Source organism: Tetrao urogallus, assembly GCF_951394365.1.
Source record: "Tetrao urogallus genome assembly, chromosome: 19".
Taxonomy (NCBI): Eukaryota; Metazoa; Chordata; class Aves; order Galliformes; family Phasianidae; genus Tetrao; species Tetrao urogallus.
The window spans coordinates 5,010,988-5,030,292 of record NC_136832.1 but is presented as its reverse complement, the minus strand read 5'-3'; the positions used below and the strand labels follow the sequence as shown (position 1 = coordinate 5,030,292).

The window sequence follows — 19,305 nt, the reverse complement described above, 5'->3', positions numbered from 1 at the left end:
AGGGTACGGCTGGTGGGCTTGTGTCAGCAGAGCGTTGGCAGCGCCCTGCCCTGGGACCAGGAGTGGATCTGCTCTTCTCGCTTCTTAGAACACTTCCAGCCCGGTTTCTTTTAGTGAAGGCTCAATAGAGCAGCGCTGCCTTGCAGGGCAGAGACACCCCAGCGCCGCAGCGGGGGGCAGGGCAGGGCTCTGCTGTTCCGCGTCCTTTTTAAGGAGATATTTTCAGTGCTTAATTGCTGCATGAGAGCTGAGCCTCAATTACCTTCCAGCTCAGCCCTGGCCTCGTTTAACCTCCTGCTTCCAAAACCACGGAGCAACCGTGCTGCCCGGGGGGGATGGGCTGCCAAGGCTGCACCCCGGCGCTTCGCCGTAACGCACCGAGCCCTTTTTGGAGAAGCGAAATCCCGTGGGATGGGTGAGATCCGCAGCCGGGCACAGCCTCACGAGCGGGCGCCGATTGCCCTCTCCTGGTCGGCCACCACCCTGCATGGATCTGCTCAGCCCGTGCCCAGCAGCGCCCGCCATCACCCACTGCCGGCTCCGCAGCCCTGCTCGCTGCGGGACGCCTGGTCCCAAAGGCCGGGACAACGGCACGCAAAACAAAGCAGATGCTCGGTTCGTTTTTGCAGGCCCTGCTCAGGTGGCGCTACAGCTCTGAGCAAAGCGTTTATTGCCGCAGGCTACCCGTCGGGGTGCTCGGCAGGGCCGTGCCTTGCGCTCCTCCATCCTTCCTTTCTTCCACCCTTTCCTTTTCTCCCGGTTGGCACAGCTCCTTCAAAACAGTCACCGACAAAGGGATGAATGGAGCTGTGCATGGCAGAGGTCACCCAACCCTCTGTGTTCCTCTGCCCTCATATCCCACACCTGTGCTGATTTCCCCCCACCTGGGCCTCTCTGTGCATTTTTCATCTCACCCAACGCTCTGCACTGCGCTGACCCCTCCGTGCCCCCACATCAGATGGGTGAGAGCTGTGCACAGCTCCAGGTGCAGCCCGTGGAGCCCCACCGCCCTCCTGCTGTCCCATTGCTGCCATTTGGCATCGTCCACCCACAAGTCTCCCTGCGCCCCCAGCTCCAGGCAGGGCTTCTGCTGGGAGAACTGGGGTGCACTGGGTGCAGCTGAGTCCTGCAGGAAAGGTAGGGAGGAGGCTGGCGTGTGGCTGGGCTGTGCTGGGGTAATGCTGGCATGGGTGCTTTGTTATTGGGTGGAAAATGGAAGGGAGAAACTCTGTTTTACAGAGAGCAGGTGTGGAGCTGGGCAGGCAGCAGGAGTCCCTTTGGGGGCCTTCTGATGTCTGGGGGGCTCAGGACTGGGGTTGTGGCCACGAGGAGTCTCAGGGCACCCAAACCATTGAAGCAAGGCAGTGCTGAGGACGCACCTTCCTCCACGGCGCATAAACCACAGCCCCTCTGCTCAGCCCCAGGTTCTCTGCATGCTGTCCCAGCTCGTCCTGCTGCGTGCTGCTCACTGTCCGATTGCGGGCTGCAAGGGCAGAGGGTTTGTCACACATCATCCCTGCCTGCATTTCATCCCTGTGCTCCCACAGATGCTGAGTGTGAGCCACCCATCACACCCAACCCTGAGCATCATTTTTTTGCCTTTTTTAACCCTCCATGCTAACTGTGACCAGTTGCACAGAGCTCACTGGTGCTGCTGGGAGGGATGCGTGCCTCAGGCAGGTGTAGGTTTGCCAAATGGGGCTTTGAACTTTCTGAAGTAATGTCTCTGCAGTTTAAAAGAGTAGCAGGGGTCTCTGTTGGGGGAATCTATGGGGGGGACTCAACTGGGGAGCTACATTGGTGATCTCTATGGGGGTCTTATTTGGGGAGCTTACTTGAGGGCTCTACTGGAGATCCCTATTGGGGAGCTCTACTGGAAGACTCTCTTGAAGGGATAAATCACAACCTGGTGTGCCTCCCTATGGGGCCATAGTGGGTGCAACCAGCTCTGCCCCTGCTGGTGCTTCTCTGCACTGGGAAGCAAATAGCAAAAAATCCCAGTTGGCTTGAAAAAGATGGATTTCACAACAATATTGATAGCAAACTGTGTGTGCTTCCTGTTCTTTGCAAATAGGTTTTGTCTTTAAAATCTAAATCTTTGAGCAGAGAGCGAATTAATGGGATGTTGATATATTCCTGCGATCCTTGTGCAGAGGACTCAGGAAAAATGACAGGTTGCTGTTGGAGCTGCTGTGGGTTTACCTGGCAGCTCTTTGTGTGCAACAGCTTTAGGTCACTCGAGGATGGGGTTTGCATACCATACAGATACAGAGCTGAATACGTTCTCTCCCTGTGCACATGGTGCTGGATGAGCAGAGTGTCCTCAGAGCTGAGCTTTGTCACCATCCCCAGGATGCGCTGCGTCTTGGCTTTGAGACAACAGAGCGTTGGGAGTGAGAGCAGCATCAGTGCTCTGAAATATGTCACAGCCCTCCCCGAGGGGTTGTGAAATGATTCGAGAAGCAACGTGGCCCCTTCCATCCTGGAATAGACGTTTGATTCACGCCCTCCCAACCAACGCACCCAGCCACGGCCCCACAGCACTCACCGTCCTTGAGCAGCGCCGTGCCGTTGGCACCGAGGAGGATGGAGGTGGAGTTGTTGGAGAGGCATCGGCCACCCCTGCAGAGAGCGGGATGCTGGAGCACACGCAGAGGGAACGGGGTGGGAGGAAAGGACTGGGGATGGAGAGCGGGTGCCTCACGCTGCCACGTGCTGGGTGATGAGCAGCTCCTGCCCGCTGCTGGGCTCCACACGAAGGTGGCCGTGATCGATGAGCAGCAGCTCCAGGAGGTGCTGGGGGAGCTGGGCAGCCCCGGCCACATACTGCCACAGCCCCAGCAGCTGTGGGAGAGGTGCAGGGTGCGTGGGGGGGGTCCCTTCCAGTCCCCCCTACGTAATCAATGAATATAAGGATGCTATAATTAAGAAATACACTTTAGGCTAAACAGGTTATCACCCTAAAGAAGAACGGGTGGAAAGCTTACCTTTACCCTAGGCTTGCTAAGAAGACTCCAAGAGGAGCAATCTCCAAAAGAGACCCTTCCCCTCTGGCAGTCAGCTCTTAAATGGGCTGTAGGAGAGGTGCAGCCAGGCTCCACCCCTCCCAGCAGCACAGGAGAATTGCCTTCACCTGTGCTCCCAGGGCTGACTCAGTGCTCGCCTCAGGCAGTCAATCAGAGGTTCAGGCTGCGATTCAGCAGTTCCCACACCCCCTGCACCCAGACCCTCCTTACCCACGGCATCGTTGTGTTGGCCAGGCTCGGGGGTGCTGTGGGTTTGTGGGGAGCGGCAGCTGCAGACAGCAGAGCTGTGAGGATGAGGATGAGGATGAGGGTGGTGGAGACGCTGGTTGGTGCCATGGCTGCTGGGGGGAGAAGAATGAGAGAAGCCGCCGTGCGGACGGACAGATGGACGCTGCTCCCTCAGCTGTTTGTTTGCACGGCAGGGCCTGTGATGCAATGGCGCTTTTCGGGGAAATGGCCCTGGTGGGAGCCAACCCAGCATGGTGCTATCAGTGGCTGGAGGAGGGGAGTGGGGCAAAGCACTTCCTGCAAGGAAAGATGAAATCTGACCTAAATTTCCCAATTTCAGCCAATGTTGTTGCTCTGCAAATGAAGAACTGTGCTGCTTACTGGAATATGGAGCATAGGGAGCTGCCAGCTCTGGGTCTGAGCCAAAATGGTGCTGGCAGGGCTGTAGGGGCTGCCCCAAGCAGGGCGTGTGTGCTGGGGACTCATCCTGTGCCTGAGTCCCAGCTGGAACTGTCAGCTCCACCACTGCTTCTCCTCACAGGTTTTCCTTTGTGTCTGATCTAAACCTGAAGGGTAACCCCATTTATCCTGCTCTTGGTCATGGCTGTGGGGCTCAGTAGCTCCTGTCCTGCTCGTGGCCCCCCACATCATCCCACATACCCACTAGATTGGACGCAGCACTGCTTTGGTGCTGCTCATGGAAGCAAACCCAGGGGTTGGATCACTGCCTTCCTGAGCCATGGCCCATTTTGGTGAGTGTGAGCCATCCATCCTCAGGATTTTGTCTGATTTGGGGCAGGGATGGGGCCCAAAGCCAATGCCGGTGCTGCCCACCCACACCCATCCCACACGTGGGCACAATGAAGGTGAGCGCACGGCAGGCAGGTGTCACACACAGCTTTATTCCAGGTCCACGTGAGAACAGAAAAGCAGCAAATTCCTTCTGCGAAGGGCATCGTGAAGACGTTGGAAGACATAAATCCTCATTGGGCCATCCCTGGCAGAGCGGGGCACAAGAAGGATGTGGGCTCACCCCTGCTGTGGCTCTGCGGTGGCTGTGCTGCCTTCGCCCACCTCCTCGCCAGCTGCAGGACAGGCATCCTGGGGAGGGGGCACAGAGCTCATTCCTGCACTGATTGCCCCCACAGGGAGCCCCGTGCCTGCAGGGCCGTACCTTGGGGGAGGTGATGAATGCCTCCTCCAGCTTGAAGCCGTGGCACCGCAGTTGGGCTTCAAATTCCTCCAGCTGCTCTTTGGTCACCTTGGGAGTCCGTGCTGTAGGAAAAGTGGTGTAAAAGCAGGAAAAAGGGGAAAATGAAAGGGTCTGTGTGTGTTGGGATGCTCGCCGGCTCAGTGTGCTCACCTGAGAGGCTCAGGCCCACGTGGTTATCCTTGAAGTGCTTCAGGATGAACAGGTCCTTGTCGCTGTGCATCAGCTCGGCCATGGACACCTCCTGCCCCTCCTCTGGAAGACAGAGGGGCCGTGTTCCCGTAAGGCAGCGTGGTGGTGGTTGGGGGATGGGTGTCAGGAGGGGCAGCAGCTTTACCGTGCACCAACGTGGAGTTGTGCCGGAAGACGTGGATCTTGCTGGTGTTCCTCACCACGCAGGTTTCGTTCCTGGGGAGGCAGAAGGTGAAACAGGACTCAAATCACTCCATGTATATCTAGAAGGTGTGCCGTCCCACACACACTGCAGCCTCCTCGGTGGGCTGGCCAGACCACTGCCACCTGTCTGTTCCCTGCCCACAGCTCAGGGGTGGCTCTGACCCGCTGCCTGGGAGCATCCCATCCCACCCCATCCCACCCCATCTCATCCCACCCCATCTCATCCCACCCCATCCCACCCCACCCCACCCCACCCCACCCCACCCCACCCCACCCCACCCCACCCCACCCCATCCCATCCCATCCCACCCCATCCCATCCCATCCCATCCCATCCCATCCCATCCCATCCCATCCCATCCCATCCCATCCCATCCCACCCCATCCCATCCCACCCCATCCCATCCCATCCCATCCCATCCCATCCCATCCCATCCCATCCCATCCTTACAGCCTCATGATTTCCGTCACGTTGAACTCATCCTCATGCCTGCCAGGGAAGATGGTGTAGGTCGCGTACTTCAGCTCCTTCATCTCAGCCACGTGCGGGGGGTACTGGGAGGCACCCATGATGTACACCCAGTGCCCCAGCAGCTGCCGGCAGAGCAGAGCAGAGGGTCAGGGATTGCAGATGCACTCCTGACCCCAGTTTGGGTTTGAGGGCTCCCAGGGACGGAATGCAGCACTTCTTACCCTGTGCACTGTTGCATTGTCCATTTCGGCGGGGACGAGCGGGGCGCAGGTGGGGGAGTTGGTGGCGTGGGCACGCACCAACCCCATGGTGAGGGAGAGGACAGGGATGAGGAAGGCCAGCATTGCTCACAGGGGGGCTGTGGTGAGGCTGCAGTGTGGGTGGGATGCTGCTGCGCGCTGGCACTTATATACAGCCCTGCCACAGCCTGCGTGCTTATTTAACCACGGGGCTGTTTGCTCAGGCATGAAGCAATAGCAGTTGATGGGAACTAAACTGGCAAAAGATTGCTTTCTTCTGGCAGAAAAGATGAAAAAAGCTGTATTTCACCACCGGGGACTTTTGTTCTCAGAAAGCATAACTGATTGGGCAGGCGTCGGGCCGAGTGCCGCGGGTTGGTTTGTGCAAGGCGCTGCAGGGCAGTGAGTGCCACTGAAGGCGTTGGTCCGTGTCCTGCAGTGCCTGGGGCAGACAAACACCCATCCTGGCACTGGTGGTGGCACAGCGTGGGGGCTGAGGGCTGTGGTTTGTTCTGCCCAGAGAAGAGGAGGAAGAGGGGGTCCTGGTGGCAGCACGCAGCTCCAAACAGGGATGGGGCCCGAGGGGATGGCATGGGGCTGCCGGGGGGGGGTGAGGAGGGGCTGGGAAAGGCTGCATCCCAGAGAGAGGTGAGCACAGCCCCGATGCTGGAGCTCAGGGAGCGTTGGGACCCCGCTCTCAGCCATAGGGTTGCATGGTGCTGTGTGGAGCCCTGGGTTGGACTCGGCGGTCCCTATGGGCGCCTCCAACTTGCAGTGTTCTATGATCCTGTTCTGTGAATCCTCCTGAGGGAGGAGAACTTGGGTTTCGGTCAGCTTGGAGCCATTGTGGTGTGATGCATGGTTCACCACTGAAAAGGTTCGTCTCTTCCTTTCTCCTTGCCTTCCTTTCCCCTTTCCCCTTCTCCTTCCCCCCTTTCCCTTGTTCCCTTCCCCTTCCTTTTCTCCCACACTGTGTCAGGATGGGGATGAGGATGAGGAACGTGCTGATGGCCACGGTAGGGGCTCACCATCACTTGATTGGGATGGAGGATTTTGGGGCTCCCTTGGCCGCTCACAGCAGCACCCACACCCCCAGCAATAGGGCATCGCTGCTCCTCGCACCCACAGCAAAAAAACCCAAACAAACCAAACCAAAACAACCCAACAACAAAAAAACCCATAAAAGTCCCATATTGTTGCCTCAGTTTTAAATATTTATTTAAAGTCCAAATTAAAAAATAATTAAAAAAAAAAAAAAAAAAGAGGAGAAGGAAAAAAAAAAAAAAAAAAGCATTAATGAGAACAAAGGGTAACTGCGGGCTGGAGCAAACACAGCACAGCGGGGTGAGGTATGTGAGATGGATCCTGTGAGCCTCAGCCGATGGCTGCTGGCCGTAGGAAGGGGACGCACAAAGAGAGACACGCATCCATTTTCTTTTTTCTTTTTTCTTTTTCTTTTTCTTTTTTTTTTTCCTCAAAAAAATAAAATCCATAGTCCTTAGGAGACGTGAAAACCCCAAACGGGCGCTGAAGCATTTCCGATACAGTACAGCTCCGAGTACATCAATATTATTCCTTATATAGAATTAAAGATTACCATAATTATCCTCTTTAAAAAAAAAAAAAAAAATTCCTCCAAATTTACATACAGAGACTAAATTTCTACACAACTTAACAAAACACAACCCCTGCGAGCCCGGCCGTGCTCTGAAACAAGGCATCATGCTTTCAGATGTGGCAGAGGGGCCCGGACAGAAGGGGAGCAGGGCTGGGTTTTACACACGGGCTCAGAGCTGCATGCGTGGCTGCGGGTCAACGTCAATACAGCAAAGGAGCTCGGGGGCAGCTGAGCCCACGCAGCGAGGCTTCACCCTACAGCACTGCAGGTGAGCTGCAGCCCTGCTGCCCAAGCGGAGCAGTGAAGTGCTGATTTAAAAACGAACAAACAAACAAACGAAAGGCAGATTGGCTTTCAGAATCGTCGCCTGAAAGGTGCACCTCGGACGCTCCGAGTTGTTGCGCAGCATTGGCACCCATGGCAATGGAAAGATCCCTTTAAAGGTGTTCCTGTGATTTAGCTGTAGATCGTAACCTCCTCTCTTCCTAGAGAGGTGGTCCTACGGGCTTTTTTTTTGGGTCTGTGGCAAGCCACTGTAGCACCTTCACAACCTTAAATAAAATCATATATATAAAATAACACACTTTTTTAAGAGCACCAGAGATTTCACAGTGAGAGGTAGAAACAAATCAGACGAGCCCATCCTCTCTCTCTATTGTAGCACCAATCTCTTCCCCTCTCCTCCTTCCATTCCCCCCTTTCAGCTTTGGGACTCTCCCCCACCCCAACACCATGCACATGAGAAGGGACGTTGGTTCAACTCATCCATGGAAGGAGCAACTTTAGTTTTTTCCTTTTTTTTTTTTTTTTTCCTTTTTTTTCTTTTTGCTTTAAATAATATTTTATATATATATATATATATATATATATTTTGTTTCTTCTAATATTGCACATCAAAATGGTTCCGGTGCGCAGAGCAGCCAGAGTCGCATTGCAGCTCCTCCTGGGAGAGCCCGGCCATCCAGGAGGCGCCCAGCTCTGCGAGGGAAGCCCTATCATCTCTGAATTACTTGTCAATGGGAAGAACATTTGGTAACTCGGGAACCAGGTAAGGCAAAAATAGGGGGGGAGGGTGGGGAAACCACATGCTGCGAGTTGCTTGAGGTTTCTCTCAACGTTTTCTTCTTTGGTCATGGAAAAAGCTTTGTGTGTGGAACCGCGCGACACCTCGTCCCCTGATCCCTTTGCACCGGTCACGTCCCAGCTGACACCCGCTTCCCTACGTCCTTCGTATTCCTCCTTTCAACAACCTGCTGAGTTCAGTAGATCACGGGTTGTTTGAGGCCTTGAGCCAAAGGCTAGAGCAAGAGTTGACCCAAAAGATACAGCCCAGCTGTCCTTGCTGCAGAGACCCTGTGTAAAGACATAGGCCAGAAGTGGGGTCAAAGCCTTGGAGCCCGGGTTGATGGCATTGCTCAAAGGAAGCACACGGGGCCGACCTCGAGGTGATATTGCTTTCCTGGCTCGGATGGGGGAAGGTTGTAGATGTTGACGATCGGCAGCTGCTGCGTGTCCTGCGTCCGAAAGGAAAAGAGAGTCCGATGCCAGCGTCCATCCTTGATCTGCACAGGGGGGAGGGAAAGACAGACAGAGCTGCTTAGCTGTGGGACAGATCTTACAATCAGACCATTACTGAGGTTGGAAAAGATCTCTAAGAAGCCCAACCACCGACTCATCCCTACCCGCTATGCCCACTGGCACAGAATCACAAAATCACAGACTGGCCTGGGTTGGAAGGGAGCTCAAGGATCATGAACCTCCAACCCCCCCACCACAGGCAGGGCCACCAACCTCCACTGACACGTCCCTCACTGTCACATCTACACAGCTCTCCAGGGATGGTGATCCCACCACTCACTGGGCAGTCTGTGCCACTGCTCCTTCTGAGAAGAAATTCTTCCTAATATCCAATGCAAACCTCCCCTGGCTCACCTTGGGGCCGTTCCCTCTTGCTGGAGATGATGAGTTTCACTGTGCCATACGACTGAAAAGCCCTGAGTAGGCCTAGTTCAGAAAAGCATTCTGGGGAACACTTTCTCCTGGCTGAGTAGAAGGTAACACCTTGAAATAGCATCACGGAAGAGGTCACCTAGACCCTTCTCCCCCTTTTTTGCAGGTGGCCATGGAATAAAAAGCACTGGCACAATCTCAGCCTTGCTGTGTGTGCTGGGTGGGTTCAGCCTGGCATTTCTCTCCTCTCTTTGGGCACAACGTACCTTGCAATCATCAGCTGCCACCTCCGGCTTGAGCTTCCCCTCTGCCTCAAACATTTGCCCGTTCCACGCCTTGAAGCGCACGGCTTTCTGCGAAGGTTTCTCAGCAGAGCCCTCCCTCCAGACAGAGGTGTTCAGGCAGTGGATGGTGATGTGCTGCACCACCTCAGAGCTCAGCAGGCGCAGGAAGTTCATCTGGACTCTGCCGATGTCAAAATCCAGCTGCAAAGGTGACAGGGGTGTTAGCAAGGCTGGGAGAGAGAACGGTCCTTCAGTGCAAGGGCAGAGGTGTTCCCTGCACTCTGTGAGTGGCCACGCATGGATGTCCAAGCCCAGAACTGGTTCTGGTGTCAGTATGGGCAAGAAGACCCAACACAAAGTTGAGCTGGATTGTTGTCATGAGGAGGCAGCAGGCCCTTTATTTTTTGCAATAAACACGCAAGCCCTTAAGCAGGAGGAAAATGATGAGTGTTCTGAACGTGCTCTGGGCACTGCAGATGGACCCAGATATTGCTAGGGGTATTTTTTGTTACAGGTACTTTCCCTGAGAAAAATCCTGTGGCTTCACTTTGGTGGACACTTGTGTATTTAAGCTGACCTCAATTTTTCAGGCAGTAGAAAACAAACGGCAAGAGTGACCTGAACATAAATTAATCCAACAAAGCCTTTGGGAGCAGCATGTTTGCTAAATTACCGGCCTCTGTTAAGGTTATGGGTTAATTAAACACTACTGGAAACGTACTGCTCTATCTTGCAAAGAGTCAACAACACCATCTTAGGTGTGTTTTTTAACCTCATGAGAGCAGTGCTGAAGGCCAGCAGCAGAGCTGTGCTCACTGCCACCAGGATAAGTGCTGTTACAGTGGTCACCGTCCTGAGCTCTGGCAGAACTCAGCCGTGGGTAAACATTTCATGATGTGTGTATGGGAGATGCTGCACAGGAGGAGCTGTGTGTACCTTGGAGACCGTGATGGGGCTGAGACATGTCTGTCCACCATTGGTGAAGTTGCAGATGACTTGTATGGTGTCTGAGGAACAGCCGAGATTTGGGTCGATCCAGTAGGTACCTGAGGAAAGGGAGGATGTGGGGATTAATGAGAACACTCAGTCTTTTCTGTGCATAAGCAACGACAAGCTTTGGTTTCTGCATGACTGCCCTCAGCCCGGGGAGGCCATTTGGGGCCATGTAAAATGGTCCTAGGGAGGGATACAGCCTTCTTGTACTCAAGGCTTCCTACCATCCTTCATCTTCTGTTCACAGTTCATGAGGTCTCGGCAGATGCGTGCGGGGTTTTCCTTGGTGCCCAGGGGTCTCTTGATGCTCTGAATGAGGTTGCTGAGGTAGTGTAGAGTCTTAAAGATCTCCCCTCCATGGTCCAGCATGAGAAGGTCTGGATGTTGGTAACCCTGGAATGAAAAGGAGGCACCTGGTACTGTAACCATTGAGGGTCTGCATGGGGAACTGGTGAAATGCTGGCAAAGTCATGAAGTTTGGAGCTTCAGAAACAAGGAACGCAGCAGAACCACACCCTTTAACCTGGTACTCCACAAAAACAGCAGACAAATTGAAGCTTTGCATATAGAAACTTCAGGCAGACAGAAACTTCAAGCAGACAGTGACCACCTACAGCCTCAGCAGAGGCCAGGCAGTTTGACAGAAGCCCCGTACCTCTGTCTTGAGCGCCGCGTTGGAGTCCATCAGTGTCTGGAAGGCGGCCCCAAAGCCATCTTGTTGCTAGCGTGGGGCAAAACAGACTGTGAGAAGCTGAGCATGGCCTGATGCAAGCAAATGCTGCTTGCTCTAGGGTTGTGATTCAAGCCTTGCTCTGCTAATGCATCTCTTGGTGGACCTGAACGTATGTTTTCAAGGTCCCTGCAGCGCCTGCCTCTGCACGACTTACTGCCATCATTAACAAATGAACAGAAAACAGCAACTTACAAACGAAGCTGAAATTCCTGGCGGTCCCTAGAAATCAAAGCAAAAAAGGGGCATCAGCTGGAATGCTGGGCAGCCACTGCTGCAAAGATATTCATTGATGTCCTTCTGAAACCCTCTCTCCCCTGGGGTCCCTCAATGCAGAAGAGTGAGACAGGCAACAATGCTGTCTCTATAAGATATTTGGAGATGGTTTGGACCAAAGCATGAGAAACACTGGTCCATTCACACACATGCATTTTTGCATACGGGGAACGGGGCTAAGCTGTAATTTTCAGTGAGTGAGCAGGCCCTCTGGAGGGTATCACTGCAGTAATTGTAGCTTGTTTCAATAATGTCTTTGAACTCTTTCCATGTATACGTACCGGAGGGCCAGGCTGTCCTCGTGGGCCTGGAGGACCCTAAAGACAGAGTGGCATCAGTCAGTGAAATGCTTTCAGTTTGTATTTCCACTCCTTGTGGCTATCACCAGAACCGAGTCTGTTCCCTGCTGAAATCCCCCCCATTTTTGGTGTCCCATAACATCCTCTCCCCCAAACACTTCAGAAGACTGCCCCGTTTCCTCCATCTCCCACCTCTGGGTGCACCTCTCTGCACCTGGTTCAGTCCTGCTGTGTCTCTTGTTCCCAGCCCTTCATTCTTTAAGCATCATGTTCTCTGTGTTAACAGTCACCTCCCCTCCAGTTTTATATTTGCTAGAAGTAACCGTTTTATTTAAATAAGAGATATTAGAAAAAGTGATTTAAAGACTCACCCTTGGGCCCTGAAACCCCTGTAGGGAAACAAACAAACAAACAAACAAGGGAAGAAGCAGTCAGAAGATGTTCAATTCTAGAAAGAAATCTCTCAGTATGACCATGTGCAGGAATGACCCCTGGTCATGCAATCTGGTGCCAAGATGGCACCTCGGTTCTTGTGGTACCAAGGAGGATGAGCAATATGTACCCAGTGTAGATGTGAGCACCTTGCCCACAGAGGAACCCAGTACCCAAGAACAGAGCTCCCTCCCAGGCAAGGAGCTCACTTACCACGTCCCCACGGCTGCCTTTGTCCCCCTTCGGCCCCTGTGAAAGTACACAAGATGGCTGTTAGTGACTGCAAGCTGTGCTTCTGGATGCTGTGCTGCTCAGAAGCACCTTACAAGGACCCAGCGGGACTGGGCTCATCTCCCTGGCTTTCCTCTCTGCCAACTCTGCCTCTTTGTGCTGAGCTCTACGTGACTTCATGCTCACATTGTTATGAAGCCCTGACCTGAACTGTAGTCTGTGGCATTTGGAGGCAGGCAGAGATTTTCAGCACTTCCCTGAATCCAACTGTGTCCAGTTTAGCACATTCATCAGATTATTTTTTTTATTCTTCCCCTGGGGGCTCCAATGCTGAGTTCTTTGGCAAATCCAGTGACTTGCTTAAAAAAACTGAAATCACAGTCTTGTCTTCCAGTCTGATCTCATCTATCTATCTCAAAACTTGCACTTCAATACAGATGTTCCTCACTTCTAAGCTAATAATCCCAACTACACATGCAGCTGGAGACTAACCCTTAACTAACCCTTAAGCTGCTCGTCTTAAAGACCATTTTGTTCCCGTCATCACAGAAGGACTTGGGATTTACTGATGCTGGCCTCAGGCATGCTGGATCTCAAACACTGCCATCTAAAATCTACAGGCAGAAGAAAAGGCAGATACTCACCAGGCTTCCCGTGGGACCCAGAATGCCAAGCGGACCAATAATTCCTTCTTTTCCCTAGAAAAGACAAGCCGTGCATCAACCACCACTTGGGGATGGAAGGACACTGCAACTCTGCTGCTTCTCAGCAGCATGATCACGGTGTTTTCTGTGGCTGAAATAAAACACAGGTCCACAGACAGAAGCCCTCGCAGTGTGGTTGTCACAGCCCATGTGAGGCCTCAGAAATTCCAGAAACAGAAGGATTTTGGCGTAGCTGGAGTGATCTGCAGCAGTCCTTATAGAGGCAGAAGAGGCCCGTGATCACACGGAAGGTGCAGATGTGCTCTGGCAGCACTATGGCCACAGATTAATTGCAAGGCACCCCTCAAACCAGACTATCGTGCTCATTATGGGAGTCTGCAGCCTTACAGATACACAGGATGGAGGAAGCAAGAAAATCTTCCCAAACCAAACATATGGAAAAATCACTCACCATGAGGCCAGGTGGGCCACGTGGTCCCTGAATGCCTTTGAAACCAGGGTCTCCTGGTGGTCCCTGCAAGCAAAAATGAGGTGTCAGAGCCCATTAATAAATGTACCCCACGTTGATGCTCTGGCTTACAGCTCTAGTATGTGGGAATTGCAAGGTCCCATTCAAAACATTCTTTTTCCACTCCTGTTTTGCAAGCCCTTTACTTTCTCCAGAAAACAGCCCGGTTCCCTTTCCCCATCAAAATTATATTTTGGCCAAATGAGCCCAAATTTCCAGTCAAGTCTCTCAACTGATGATTAGTGTTGGAGAAATGAACTCGTGCCAGTGAGCGATGTGGCTTAGTGGGCATGGTGGTGATGGGTTGATGGTTGGTTATTTTAGTGGTCTTTTCCAAGGTTACTGATCCTATGATTCTATGATTGAAATATGTTCAGGTGGGGGGGGGTCTGTAGGACATCCATTTTCCATCCGCAGCGTACCCACTTCAATAGAAATAGGTTTTATCAGAGCATATGTAAATGCATACCTGAGGATTATTTGAAGATACATACACTTCACAAAGTTGGAATCACAATTGGGTTTCAGTAGTTTCTGCAGAGCTACTGCCAAATAATTTTCAATAGGCATTGCAGTGTCTCCTCCCAGCAAAGAGACTGGGAAGCCAACTGGTCACCAGGTCCCCTCTTACCTTTGGCCCAAAGATGCCCGCAATCCCTGGGAATCCTGCCTCCCCAAAGTCTCCCTGGAAATAACAGCCAAGACAAACACAAGAACAAAGAACAGCAGTGAGCTCGTGCTGAACCGGTCACGAAGACACGCCAAGATTTCAGCAGCTTCAGAGAACGAGAAATCCATCAGTATTCCTCAGTCTAAGCAGGACTGATGAGAAAGAAGTATGAGAGAGCTCTGAGGAAGGCATCACACAAACACAGGGTGGAAGCAGCTCCAGAACATCTCACAGACTAAACCTTTCTGCCCCCAAGATGAGAGGCACACCTACAGTATTTCTAGCACATGCTTGGCTAGCTTGGAGGGCTTGGAGCACAGTCAGCAGAAGCAGGATGAAGAGCTTCTACTCTGAGATTGACCCTAAAGTCCATGCTCCAATCCCATTTTATTTCCAATACCAACTGGACTGCCCTATGAAGGACAATTTCAAATGATGCTTATTGGTGCTGTCCAAAGGAGTGTGTGTTCCTACAACATCACCTCCCATTTAAAACCATGAAAACCATACAAATCCCAATTCTTTTCCTACACAACACTGCAGGATTTTGTTGTTGTTGTTGTTGGTCCTTAAGAAAAACAAAATATTTGCAAGACCATCAAGCTTGGATTAGCATACAGCCTGCAGTCTGAGAATAAAGAGAAAACACTGGGTAGCACGTCCTTGCATAAACACCCTCATTTTACCACGTTTAAGATGCAAGTCCTGTGAGATTTCTGGGTTTCTCAGCTATCAAAATGCAAAGTGATGCAACACTAAAAAAAATGGGACGGAAACATTGGCCAGATGATTCATTCACAGCCACAGGAACACAAGAGATGGAAAAGGCTCCTTTGGCCTCTCAGCTGGACTATGTGACCCATGCTGGATTGCACATTATGGGATGTTTTACAGCGTCTTGTTCAGCCCAGTTGTAAATGACTCAAGTGATGGGGTTTCCACTGCCTCTATTACAGGGCTATGCCAGAGTTAATCTACAGCCCTTACTGTTAGGAAGCTTTTTCCTGCCATGACAATGAGAAGCTGCTTGGCAAGAAAGGGTTTAGTTGGTCTTGGTGGAGTGTTAGAAACTTTCCAAGCACACAAAGTGGTTTAACTGCCCATTTATGGATCCTGGAAAGGAAACAGGCTACTAAGAGAAGGACTATGGTCTTTCCTGTGTTACAAGAACCAACAAGCCTTCTTTCTGGAGGAATTCAGGGCAGAAGTAAGTGAGAAGTCAGAAAGGTTTTAGAGCAATCTAAATGCCAGACAGTCACCTTTTCTGAGGGGACCTGGTCAATACTGATGCAGCAAAACAGGCAACAGTAAAACTGGGCAAGGGAACTTGCCATGTGCAGGAACACGAGGCAAAACAATGGTGTTGGTGGTTACCTCTCCGTGGCTGGAATTCTGCTGCCAAATGCTGGGCAATCCCACCAGCACAATGAAAAACCACAAAGAGTTTGGAGCCTGCCCTGGAAGTAGGTATGCTCCTCCCTCAGCATGCTCTGAACCCACAGCTCCACCACCCTCAAACCTTCGTGGTGACGCCTACATCTCCTGGGTGTCCCTATGGAGCTGCAGCCCCTTCCGCACCTTTGGCATGGTTTGCAATGGATGGGTCGTTTCCCATGGTAGGACTACCAGCACACGTGGTGGCCAAATCATAACAACAGGCATGAGGGTGCTGGGAGCAGTCACAGGGTTTTGGGGAACGCAGGCTGCTTAGGGGTCCCTGCCAGGTGCTACTCACAGGCTGGCCTTTGGGTCCTGGATCGCCAGGGCTCCCTGGGAGGCCCATTCCTCCCACTGATCCTCGCTTCCCTGTTTGGCCGGTCTGTCCAGGCAATCCTCTTTCACCCTAAAAATAACAGAATTCAAGTAATTCCAAAGGACGGGAGCTAAATATAACAACGTTCAGCTGAAATAGCCATAGATGGAAAGCTGGGAAAAAGTGGCGCATCGGGATGAGGAATGTGCCTCCATTATGAGATGCCTCAGGTCTGCAGGGGCAGATGGGTGCAGGATGGTGGCATGGCAGCAAAGGTAGTGGGTGCCCGGCATGGTTGAGCAGGAGGACAAGGGGCAACCGATCTCCCAAGAGGATGAGTGTGGCATAATTCCACAAGGACCTCTCTGGTCACTTCTGGAAGCAGCTTGTTATTCTACCGAAGGCAGCTGGAGGGCAGCAAGGGACAGTTTTAGGAGTGATGTGCTATAGGAGGCATAGTTTAAATCAGTCCTGATAGCCTCTCCAAACCCCGCTGGAGTTTTCCTAATTGCAGCCTCTTTTTACAAATGGCTGAATTGCTGTTGGAATGGTCAGATCCTGCGGCCCACCTGGACCACTGCAGGGACCAGTAAGAAACCCCACTGACGTTAAAGCAGCTTTTCCCTGCTTCCACCTAAGGCAGTGCCTGAGTCACACTGGTTCCAGCAATCCCAGCATGATAAATACGTGACAGAAACAAGCTGCACAATTTTCCTGCACCATTCAGGCTTTGCAAGGCAGCAGCTGAAGGGCATCCACGCTTCAATGCTCATTGTGGGTCTCCTACAGGCAGGCTGCAGCAGATCCCTTGCAGCTTCTCTAAGGTCACATTTCTTTATCCAGGTTTCTAATGAAAGGAGTTACGGCGTTCGCAATGTGGGTACAGATATTTGTACGTTCCTGAGCTGGGAGAACTTTGACAAAGACAGAAAGCTGAGATGTTCAGCTGATATGGATGGATGGATGGATGGATGGATGGATGGATGGATGGATGGATGGATGGAGAATCAGCTGCTGAGCCTCCAGCTAAGTGAAAGATGGCAGCAGGAACTCAGGCTTTGTTGGACCTTGGTGAATTCAAGCTCTAGATGCACCAGGCTAACAGACTGCATTGCTCACAGCAGTATCTTGAGTCGAAACTCACCTTGAACCCTGGTGGTCCCTGTGCCCCAGGCAGTCCTGGCACGCCGGGGTTCCCTCTTTTGCCAGCCATCCCTGTTACTCCTTCTTCCCCATCATCTCCCTGCTCTCCCTAGAAAAAAAACACAGGAGAGGTTATGAAACAAAGCGCTCTCTCCAGCTCTGCACATCTTCTACGGGCATGGAGGAGTGGTATGAATCTGCCCTCAGCCAGCAAGCATGCATCTGGGCGTGGGAGGACTTGCAGATACGTGCATGCAAGAAGCTGTTTGTCAGACTGGATGCATTGGTTTGTTTACGGACTTCACCAGGCAAAGGTAAAGTGAGACACAATGAGCAACATATGATCCTCTCTGGGTATATGGAAACTGGGATATTTGTAGCTGGACTACATCCATTTCTCCTACGTTACCTTTTGGTTTTCCAGCTCTGAAGTTGCACTTGCTATTAATGCTATGAGGTTACAGCTGCAAACTCACCAGCACCCCAGGCACGCCATCCTTCCCAGGCACTCCATCCACTCCAGGAGCACCCTCTTGGCCCTGCCTTCCCACCACTCCTCGAGGACCAGGTAGCCCAAGGATGCCCTAAAATCACAAATATGTCAGTGATGGGGCTCCTAGACAGCATTTTTGGGGCAAAAAATGGATTTTTTTTTAACCTACCGGTGAGCCTCTGCTCCCTGCACTGCCTCGTGCTCCTTGCTTTCCTTTTTGACCCTGCAAAGAAAGAAATACATCTAAAATTGCAGCAGTTCCAGCACAAGTCCAGTTGGGCGCCTGACTTCAGGGTGTGATTTTGGATAATGGTTGGAAAGAGTTTTATAAAATGGAGATTCATAAAGTCAGTTGCTCCAGCACTGGAGAATGAACTGCTATTTGGTTTTATTACAAGTGATTCTTCGTATGCCTCGAGAGTTCTAGGGCAGGAATGAATAGCTAGAAGGCAAGGACCTACATTTTTCCTAATACAGAGCAGATGAGGACAAATAAAGCAGGATGAACTCGAGGGAGGACTCAATGCACTGGCAAACATTAGAACAAGATGCTCGAAACCTGCATCCTCTGTCAGCTCATTGAAGCACAGCACAGACCCACGGCACTGGCAAGTCTTCTGCAGGCACTCAGTGAGAGCATTTCTTTCCTAAGCAGCTCCCTCTTATTTTGGAGAGTTAATGGAAATGAAAGGGGTATCTTATGTCTGAAATTTGCAATGCTGCTTTGTGAATAAAGACATAAAAGAAATACTCCTGAGGGTTATTAGCTGTAGAATGGATTAATTTCTGTGGAATGAATGGAAAACTCAGCCTCATCACCTTCACTAGGACTCTCTTAGTCAGGTCACGCATTAAAGCACTTTCAAACTGAAGCACTGCTTTTCCTGTGCACTGTTTCTCCATCTGCGGAGGACTAGGCAGGACAGCTACATGAAATTCATACTCCTGGGGGTGCTTCCTCTGCTATCCATTACTCCCAAAGGTAGTTCCAGGTCATCCAGCGCTAGGTAGAGTTCATTAATCTCATCAGCTGGTACACTCCTTGCCAGGAACACCTACTGCAGACCATCTTCTGCCATTATCCCAGTGGGGTCGGATTAAAAATCCTGACATCTGCCATCAGGGAACAGGAATTTGCTGAATATTGAGGACACATACTTACATTTTAGCAAATAAAGGCCCTATCTGTGAGAATAATTAGCATGCTGTCATTACAACCAGATGTGGAAGTCAGAGTAGGTACCACACTGAACCTCAAAGGAGCTGTGTGTGCTGTGTTTTCTTGCTCAGTAAAGGCAAGAAGTTAGAAGGTCTCTTCCAGGAAAGAGAAGAACAATATGGGCTCTGAATCTGGAAAGTTTCAAGCCAGAAAAGTTTATGGTTCAAGTGAAGGAACTTGCCTGGCTCAGATCTCCTTAGGGGCAGACCAGCTAGCTGTGGCTGTAGCAGCACATGCAGGGTTATGGGAAAGAGAAACAGTGATGGCCATGACCAAAGACGTGCCCCAGATTCACCTTCCATTTGGAGCTGCTATTGTCTTGGTCCACTCCAGCTCCATGAAGCCAACCAGCCATTGGGGTTGGACACTTAAACGCATACTTGCAGCCCTCCCACTAGGGCTTCCCACAGTCTTTCAAGGTACAGACCTTTGGCCAAATCACACACAGAACATTCGAGTTCTCTTAATCAG

At 51.7% G+C, this 19,305-nt stretch overlaps 3 protein-coding genes across 3 annotated transcripts in view; all 3 read right to left on the bottom strand.

Annotated features, from left to right (window-relative positions):
• Positions 1 to 667: 667 nt before the first annotated feature.
• Positions 668 to 3,362, bottom strand: LOC306953720 (alpha-1-acid glycoprotein 2-like; the record flags this gene model as incomplete). The annotated part of the gene is made up of 6 exons (XM_079544692.1): positions 668 to 772; positions 1,380 to 1,483; positions 2,259 to 2,369; positions 2,549 to 2,622; positions 2,705 to 2,844; positions 3,237 to 3,362. The coding sequence occupies 6 exons, from the start codon at positions 3,360 to 3,362 to the stop codon at positions 668 to 670; spliced, it is 660 nt and encodes a 219-aa protein (XP_079400818.1).
• Positions 3,363 to 4,283: 921 nt separating this feature from the next.
• Positions 4,284 to 5,675, bottom strand: LOC306953801 (alpha-1-acid glycoprotein 2-like; the record flags this gene model as incomplete). Its single annotated transcript, XM_079544792.1, has 6 exons — positions 4,284 to 4,355; positions 4,429 to 4,529; positions 4,618 to 4,719; positions 4,802 to 4,872; positions 5,311 to 5,453; positions 5,553 to 5,675. The coding sequence occupies 6 exons, from the start codon at positions 5,673 to 5,675 to the stop codon at positions 4,284 to 4,286; spliced, it is 612 nt and encodes a 203-aa protein (XP_079400918.1).
• Positions 5,676 to 8,603: 2,928 nt separating this feature from the next.
• Positions 8,604 to 19,305, bottom strand: part of COL27A1 (collagen type XXVII alpha 1 chain) — a gene marked incomplete at both ends in the record, with an annotated part of 124,429 nt that continues 113,727 nt past the window's right edge. Inside the window, 16 exons of the mRNA XM_079544868.1 lie at positions 8,604 to 8,750; positions 9,405 to 9,623; positions 10,359 to 10,468; positions 10,640 to 10,808; positions 11,071 to 11,136; positions 11,341 to 11,367; positions 11,703 to 11,738; positions 12,092 to 12,109; positions 12,366 to 12,401; positions 13,028 to 13,081; positions 13,500 to 13,562; positions 14,188 to 14,241; positions 15,962 to 16,069; positions 17,124 to 17,231; positions 17,599 to 17,706; positions 17,785 to 17,838. Of these exons, the coding sequence (XP_079400994.1) occupies positions 8,604 to 8,750; positions 9,405 to 9,623; positions 10,359 to 10,468; positions 10,640 to 10,808; positions 11,071 to 11,136; positions 11,341 to 11,367; positions 11,703 to 11,738; positions 12,092 to 12,109; positions 12,366 to 12,401; positions 13,028 to 13,081; positions 13,500 to 13,562; positions 14,188 to 14,241; positions 15,962 to 16,069; positions 17,124 to 17,231; positions 17,599 to 17,706; positions 17,785 to 17,838 (1,377 nt within the window). The remainder of the gene's footprint in view (positions 8,751 to 9,404; positions 9,624 to 10,358; positions 10,469 to 10,639; positions 10,809 to 11,070; positions 11,137 to 11,340; positions 11,368 to 11,702; positions 11,739 to 12,091; positions 12,110 to 12,365; positions 12,402 to 13,027; positions 13,082 to 13,499; positions 13,563 to 14,187; positions 14,242 to 15,961; positions 16,070 to 17,123; positions 17,232 to 17,598; positions 17,707 to 17,784; positions 17,839 to 19,305) is intronic.